Source organism: Myotis davidii, unplaced genomic scaffold, assembly GCF_000327345.1.
Source record: "Myotis davidii unplaced genomic scaffold, ASM32734v1 scaffold78, whole genome shotgun sequence".
NCBI lineage: Eukaryota > Metazoa > Chordata > Mammalia > Chiroptera > Vespertilionidae > Myotis > Myotis davidii.
The window spans coordinates 1989063-1997862 of record NW_006290305.1 but is presented as its reverse complement, the minus strand read 5'-3'; the positions used below and the strand labels follow the sequence as shown (position 1 = coordinate 1997862).

At 39.8% G+C, this 8800-nt stretch overlaps 1 protein-coding gene across 1 annotated transcript; it reads left to right on the top strand.

Moving 5' to 3' along the window:
- The first annotated feature begins 4118 nt into the window (after positions 1–4118).
- MC5R (melanocortin 5 receptor) lies at positions 4119–7989 on the top strand. Its single transcript, XM_006763242.2, has 2 exons — positions 4119–4954; positions 6349–7989. The coding sequence occupies exon 2, from the start codon at positions 6375–6377 to the stop codon at positions 7350–7352; it is 978 nt and encodes a 325-aa protein (XP_006763305.1). The 5' UTR covers positions 4119–4954; positions 6349–6374; the 3' UTR covers positions 7353–7989.
- The last annotated feature ends 811 nt before the right edge of the window (positions 7990–8800 follow it).

Genomic DNA, 8800 nt, shown 5'->3' with positions numbered 1-8800 from the left:
TCTGTAAATAGTCCCCCCGCCCCTTCCCATTTGTCTCTTTATTTGACCATCTGAGAACTCCATGTCCTGCTGGGATTTTGATAGTAAGTTAGACACATGCTAGTTTTCTTTCTCAATTCCTATAGATGTTAGCACTTCTCTGTAATTACATCTGGGTTATATAATCACTATTCTGGGCTTATCTCTTCCTACCTAACTTGACTATAAACTCCCTGAAGAGGAAATAGAGCTTCCTCATTTCTGTGCCCCTCATGAAACCCATCACCCGACTGTGGCAGGCAGGAGCCCTTGCGTGGAGAAGGGCAAATACTGAAATAAGGTTTAACTCAAAAATGTCTATGTGTTTGTAATAGGTTATGAAGCAACTGCTCTGAAATTATTCCCAAGATGAAGAGGTTTTAATATGAGGAAATAGTTTTAAATATTACTTTTTTTCTCTGGAAATAGCCTCCTCATGATCTCTGTCTTCTGAAAATAGAAATTCATGTCAAGATGGTACATTATTTAACTATTCAATGCCAAGGTCATTTTATGAGCTCGACATTAATTGGAGAAGGACATGACATTTTAAGTCCCGTCCACATGGATTCGAACCTATTTGTCCATGGAAATTGCTCCTGCCACTTCTTAGGAACACACAGCATTCCATTTAAAGATAGACTGTTCAGAATAACACAATCAATGTGAGAGAGAAACATTGATTGGTTGTCTTCTGTATGCACCCTGACTGGGAATCAAACCCAAAATCTTTTGGTGTATTGGACAGTACTCCAACCAACTGAGCAATCCAATAAAACTCTACAATAAAACAATGTCTTATCTGGAAAATAGGCAAAAGATCTAAATAGACATCTCAATAAAGAAGATATATGGATAGTAAATAAGTATATAAAAATTGCTCAACATCATGTGTCATCAAGGGATTGCAAATTCGAACAATAAGATACCTACTAGAATGGCTAAAATCCAAAATACAGTACCAAACTCTGAATGTTGAGCAAGAGCAACTCTCATTTATTGCCGGTGGGAAAGCAAAATGGTACAGCCACCTTATTTATTTATTTACATTTCAAATTATATTTATTTAAATTGTAGTTGACATACAATATTATATTAGTTTCAGGTGTACAATTTGACATCCTATACGTCTGATGCGATCATCACAATAAGTTTAGTAACAATCTGTTACTGTATAAACTTATTACAATATTATTGACTATATTCCCTATGCTATACATTATATCCCTGTGACTTCAGAATTGCATAACTAGAATTTTTACCTCTTATTCTTCTTCACTATTTCTACTATTCCCTCTTCTTTGACAACCATCAATTTGTCCTCTGAGACTGTTTCTGTTCTTTTTAAAAATATATATATTTTATTGATTTTTTTACAGAGAGGAAGGGAGAGGGACAGAGAGTTAGAAACATCGATGAGAAAGAAACATCGATCAGCTGCCTCCTGCACACTCCCCACTGGGGATGTGACCGAAACCTCTATCCACTGAGCCCAACCAGTTAGGGCTGTTTCTGTTCTTTTGTTGTTTCATTTAGATTCCACATTTAAGTAAAATCATATGGTATTTGTCTTTCTCTGTCTGACTTCTTCACTCAGCAAAATGCCCTCCAGGTCCATCCATGTTGTTGCAAATGGCAAGATTTCATCCTTTTTTATGGCAACTAATATTCTGTTATTTCACATCTTTATCCATTCATTTATCAATGGACATCTAGTTTGCCTCCATATCTTGGCTATTGTAAATGTTGCAATTAGCATTTGAGTGTATGTATCTTTTTGAGTTAGTGTTTTTTATTTTCTTCAAAATACCCAGAATTGGAATTGCTGGGTTGTATTGTGGTTTTATCTTTACTTTTTTTGATGAAATTCTATAGTGGCTACAGCAATTTACAATGCAACAAATTGTACACAAGGGTTTGCTTCATCAAAACTTGTTATTTGGATACCTTTATTTTATTATTTCCTTGTCTGGTCTCTGTGGCTCGGACTTCTAATACTATGTTGAATAAAAGTGGTGAGAGCGAGTATCCTGGTTTTCTTACTGATATTAGAAGAATAGCTTTCAGCTTTTCATCATTGAGTATGATGTTAGCTGTGCATTTGTCATGTATGGCCTATATTATGTTGAGGTATGCCCCCTCTATACCTACTTTATTGAGTGTTTATCATAAATGTATGTTGAATTTTGTCAAATGCTTTGTCTGCTATTGAGATACGACTTTTATTTTTGGATTTGTTAATGTGGTGTAACAGGTTGATTGATTTGCGTTTATTGAACCATTCTTGCACCCCTGTAATAAATCATGGTATAATTCTTTTAATATGTTGTTAAAATTTATTTTGCTAATATTTGCTGAGAATTTTTGCACCTATGTTCATCGGGGATATTGTCCTGTAATTTTCTTTTATTATAGTATCTTTGTTTGGTTTTGGTATCAGGGTAATGCCAGCCTTGTAGAATGAGTTTGAAAGCATGCCTTCCTCTTCAAATGTTTTGGAATTTTTTTGAGAAGGAAAGATATGAATTCTTCTTTAAATGTTTTTCTTCTGATTGTGGAGGTTGTTTGTTTGTTTGAAGGGTTTTCATTACTGCTTTAATTTCATTGCTAGTAATTGGTCTGTTCAAAGTCTCTGTTTCAGTATTGGAAGATTGTATGTTTTTAGAAATTTATTTATTTCTTCTAGATCAGGGTTCCTCAAACTTTTTAAACAGGGGGCCAGTTCACTGTCCCTCAGACTGTTGGAGGGCCAGACTATAGTTTTTAAAAAAACTATGAACAAATTTCTATGTACACTGCACATATCTTATTTTGAAGTAAAAAAACCAAAACGGAACAAATACAATATTTGTATTTGCATGTGGCCCGCAGGCCGTAGTTTGAGGACCCCTGTTTTAGATTGTTCAATTTGTTGGCATATGATTATTCAGAGTATTCTTTTTAAAAAACCAATATAAATTTTTATTGATTTCAGAGAGGAAGGAGAGAGAGAGAGAGAGAAAGAGAGAGAGAGAAACATCAATGATGAGAAAGAATCATTGATCGGCTGCCTCCTACATGCCCCCGACTGGGGATTGAGCCCACAATCCGGGCATGTGCCTTGACCAGGAATCAAATCATGACCTCCTGGTTGGTAGGTCCATGATCAACCACTGAGCCACACCCCCTGGGCCAGAGTGTTTTTTAATGATCCTTTGTAATTCTGTCATGTCAGTTGTAATCTCCTTTCTTTTATTTATGATTCTATTTAATTGTGTTCTCATTTTTTCTTGACAAGTCTTATTAGAGGTTTGTCAATTTTACTTATCTTTTGAAAGAATCAGCTCTAGTTTTATTAATATTTTCTATTTTTTTAGTCTATTGCATTTATTTCTGTGCTGACCTAAATTTTTTCCTCCCATCTATTTACTTTGGATTTTGCTAGTTCTTTTTTCCTCGATATAAATTGTTTATATTAAGTTAAATTGTTTATTTGGGGTTTTTCTTGTTTCATGAGGTAGGCCTATATCTCTATAAACTTTCCTCTTACAACTGCTTTTGCTACATCCTGTAGATTTTGAAAAGTTGTGTTCCCATTTTCATTTGTCTCAAGGTAGTTTTTATTTTCTCTTTGACTTTTTCATTGACCCATTGATTGTTCAGTAACATGATGTTTAGTCTACATGTGTAATGTGTTGTTTTTCCATTTTTTCTTCTTGTAATTGATTTCTAGTTTTATTCTGTTGTGGTTGGAAAAGTGTTTGGTATGAAAAATGTTTGAATTTACTGAGACTTGTTTTGTGGTCTAACATATGATCTTTTCTGGAGAATGTCTAATGTGCACTTGAAAAGAATTGCAGTTTTTGGATGAATTGTATACATATTTATAAAGTTCATCTGATTTAATATGATATTTTGGCTAATATTTCCTTATTGATTTTCTGTCTGAATGATCTATTCATTGATGTAAGTGGGGCATTAAGGTTCCCTACTATTATTTTATAACTGTTACTTTCTCCTTTTCTCCCTGTAAATATCTGCTTTATGTATTTAGGTGCTCCTATGTTGGGTGCATGAATATTTATGAATGTTATATCCTCTTCTTGCATTGACGCTTTTATCATTATTTAATACCTTCTTAGTCTCTTTTTTGTCTGTTTAAAAATGTTTTATTTGTATTAGGTACCAGAGAAATGGGAGATCCAGAAACTATTGCCAAAAGCCAGGATATCTGGCCAGAGGAAAAATCTCTTTTCTCTTTTTGCTTGAATAACAAAAGCATGTTGGTAGTGGTCGACCTGGCATGGCGAACACAGCCCTTGTGGAGGATTTAAAGTCTTGGGCCACCAAGGGAGTGTGCAGCAGGGTCAAAACTGAGGGTTCCAGACTCGGGTTTCCCAGATAATCACTGGGGACCATTTGGAGAGAAGGACTGATAGAGGGAGAGGAGAATCTGCGCTGTTAATGAGCCATCAGCATTTTAATCAATGCATAAGAGGAAGAGAAAAGAAGCAAAGTGAAAAAGCACAACCATTTAGGAAACACATCTGAACGCAGTTTTGGGGAAGCATTCTCCACGAACAGAAGAACAGAACGTTGTTCTATGCAGCTGTCACGGAGAGCTTCAAAGGCCCGCAGGTAGGGCTGCACCCGCCTGCGAAAGGGAGGGTCACGCTCCAGGGCTCTGACCGCTAGGTGGTGCTTGAGGCCCGCGCCTGGGAAAAAGCAAAGCAAAGGGGTCCCCGGGGAGCCCGACGCGGAGGCGGGGCTGCGAGGCTGTACAAAGGCCGGGGGAGCGGCAGCCCGGCTCAGGGCGCCTGTGCGCTGTCTGAGGAGTCCCGTCCTGGGGTGATGGCAGTTCGGCTCCCGGCAGCCGTCCCAGCCTGTGGATGCCAGTGTCCCGAGCGAAGGGCCCCCGGGCTGCTGAGCAGGAGAAGAGGAGCGGGGTAGAGCGCTGGTAAATAGCCCACTTTCTTTGTACTTAAAACCGCCTTGAAAGGAATGCAAACGCATGCCTGCCTGTCATGGGCAAGAGAGCTACTTGGATATTTACACAGCTTGATATGATGATTAATGTAATTGTATAATTGGCCACTCACTATCCCTGAGACAGAACTAGGCAAAGTGACAAATGCTTACATTTCAGTAAAAACTTGTTCTTGATGATGAAAAATGATGACAGAAATTCTGACTCCCAGATGTGCTGAGTTTGCAGGGCAAAGGGATTTTTCAATATAAATCATGGGAGAGACATTGGGCAACAAAGGAGTGATCTTGCTCTAGTTCTTGGTCAATTCAAATCCCTTGCTTCTTCGTGCTATTTGTATGTGGAACTTATGAAAGTATTTATTAATCAGACTTTGCGGAATTCAAATGCAGAATCGGGGAAAATATTTGTTGAGGGGAAAACAGCATTCTGTGTGTTTCAAATTCAACATGCATGTGCAACTAAATTTGTGAATTGAAGACAGTAACTTTATTTGTGCTTATATTAAAATTAATGAGTCACCTTGGTTACAGTCTTAATTATAACTGTGGAGACTGAGTCCTAGTGGATTTTAGGTGTGTCAGGACAAATCTTAGGAAGACACCTTACTTGAAATATTGGAAGGACTACTCTGTAAAGTATATGATTGTCTAACCACTATATATCTGAAACTAGTATAAAATAATATTTAATGTAAACTGTAATTGAAAAATTTAAAAAGATGGTCCTGCCATCTTGGACATGAGTAATACAAATATTTGTATAAGCACAATGTTACTACTCTAATAATTGTAAAAATGTTACTGATGTCAACAAAGCATGACATTTATGTTTATTTTACATAGTAGATTATTTAAAAAAGAAGACATGCATCTGTTTCTCTTAAGAGAATATGGGCCTACATATCCTTCAGAAATCTAAGCTCACTGGAGGAAATGCCGTGGCGTAGAGGCCTTAGGAGTGTGCAAATCCGGAGACTGGAAGGGGTTTTATAGGCTGTGTGTTGGGAACACTTTTGAGAGTGAACTTGGGTGCCAGGACAACAAGCATAAAAAGTGACACCGTCTCAGGCACACCGAGATGTGTGGTCACTCTACTAAGAGGCCTGTGAAAGAATGGGGGCCTAGAAGGAGGAGGACCAGAGGCTGTGACAGTTTCAAGCCTGCATGTTGGAAGCACACTGTTCCAGGAGTCCAGGTCCACGGCCGGATGTGTGTATTCCAATACATAGAATCCTAGTACTCAGTGAATGCCCTGGGTCCATTCACCCCCACTCTCAGGACTGGCTTGCTTCTGGAATGCTGCTGTGTTTCTTTGGTGCACTGTTAACCTCTCTGAATCATGAATGAAAACCTGTTTTGCAGTAAACTTGGTGCCAAGAAGAGGAGCAATGAATTCCTCATTTCACCTATATTTCTTAGCTCTCAACCTGAACGCCACAGAGGGCAACCTTTCGGGACCGAACGTCAAGAACAAGTCTTCGCCGTGTGAAGACATGGGCATCGCCGTGGAGGTGTTTCTGACTTTGGGTCTCATCAGCCTCTTGGAGAACATCTTGGTCATAGGCGCCATAATAAAGAACAAGAACTTGCACTCTCCCATGTATTTCTTTGTGTGCAGTTTAGCTGTAGCTGACATGATGGTGAGCATGTCCAACACCTGGGAGACCATCACCATATACTTAATACATAATAAGCACCTGGTGATAGCGGATGCCTTCGTGCGTAATATTGACAATGTGTTTGACTCCATGATCTGCATCTCAGTGGTGGCTTCCATGTGCAGCTTGCTGGCCATTGCGGTGGATAGGTATGTCACTATCTTCTATGCCCTGCGCTACCACCACATCATGACAGTGAAGCGTTGCGGGGCGATCATTGCGTGCATCTGGATCTTTTGCACAGGCTGTGGCATTGTTTTCATCATTTACTACGAGTCCACTTACGTCATCATTTGCCTCATCTCCATGTTCTTCACCATGTTGTTCCTCATGGTGTCTCTGTACATACACATGTTTCTCCTGGCACGGACGCATGTCAAGCAGATAGCAGCTCTGCCTGGATACAGTTCTGTGCGGCAGAGGACCAGCATGAAAGGCGCCATCACCCTGACCATGTTGCTAGGCGTTTTCATTGTGTGCTGGGCCCCATTCTTCCTCCATCTCATTCTGATGATCTCTTGCCCTCAGAATCTCTACTGTTCTTGCTTTATGTCTCACTTCAACATGTACCTCATACTCATCATGTGCAATTCTGTGATCGACCCTCTGATATACGCCTTTCGCAGCCAGGAGATGCGGAAGACCTTCAAGGAGATTATTTGTTGCCATGGCTTCAGGATACCCTGTAGGTTCCCTAGCAGCTATTAAAAGTGCCCTCTGCAGCTTTCTTTTCCCCTTCCTTCACTTTATAATGAAGTCAGTTAGGGGTAATCAAGATAACTCAAAATCAAAACTGTGCATTCCATTTATCTTTTCTCTTGCTCTTGAATTAGTACTTAAGATGCATTCTCCCCCTCTCCCCCTTTTTTCCTGTGCTGGTGGTTGGGCAGATGTGCACATGCAACTTATCCATTTGGAAATGGTCTGTGACAATTTATTATTGGCTCATTTTCCTACTACTTTTCCTCCTACTCCCACCCATTGCTGGGGACCCCATCCATCTTCCATCTAGTGTGTGCTCAGGGTCTACACAGAATGAAGAGCTGACCATAATGGAAGAAAACTTGTGAATATTTATATCATGTGATTGCTTTCTCTCCCCAGAAACTGTTTTGTAACTTCCTTGATATCCCTGGGACTTATCCACGCTTTCCAGGGTAAAATAGAGTGGTCAAGTTCTTTCCATTTGAAAGTTCCTGTTTATTTGCTATGGGAGCTATAGAGGCTCTTCTTTCTTAACTTTTGGTTTAATGGCTTGTGTTCATAATTGTCCAAGGATGGGATTTCCTTAATTTTACCTCTGTCAATCATGTTTTTGCTTCTCCCCAGATATAAAACTTTATGCTACAAACATACATCATGTGGTGTGAAAGTTTCTGTGACTCTTCTTACTGTCTTATTCTGACTCAGTCCAGGGTTTCCAAATGAATGTCTTGGGGACATGTCATGGGCTCCAAGTGTCCCCATGCCCCCCTCACATACTCCCCATCCGCACTGTGACACATGCCCATAGCCAAGCCATTTTTTACTTTCTAAGATGGGTCTGTCTCTGAGTCTGAAACCCTGTCACTCACTGTATACTTTGCACATCACAATCTGACTCCAGCAGCCAAAGAATGTCAGTGCCCATCTCTCACCCAGGGAGTCCTGTCTTCTCCAGTGTGGAATGGAGTTTGAAAATCTGAGTTCAGGTCCTGACTCTGTCATTGACAGGTGATGTTGCCTTAATCATCTCATTTCAGGTTCCACATCTGTGCTGACCTAACAGTATGGTTGGGAGAACTGCATGCGGAAGTGTGAGAATACCTTGGGAACTAGTCAAGCACAACAGGGTTTGGGTGTTTATTTTAAAGAAATGCTGCAGATGGGGTCAATACTAGGGGATGATGCAGAGGGCAGCCATGAGAGCAATAGTCTGGAAACCAGGAGGCCTGCTGACCAGAGCAGCTGTGTGACCTCTTGGTCTCAGCGTTCTTATCTGAAGTGAAGGGCTTGGTCTTTATAGCTCCTGTATTCCATTCTGTTATTTTTGGTGGTAATGACTTCTATTTTTGGGGGGGTATTCACTTCTATACTCTTTCCAGTGAAGGAAAATTATAAATAAAGCAGTGTACTACTAGGGTCATTTAATAATGAGCTGTTGAAGCCCTTTGGGG

What these genes read in the sequence shown, in the direction of transcription:
- MC5R (XM_006763242.2), top strand. Translation starts at nt 6,375, where the DNA reads ATGAATTCCTCATTTCACCTATATTTCTTAGCTCTCAACCTGAACGCC.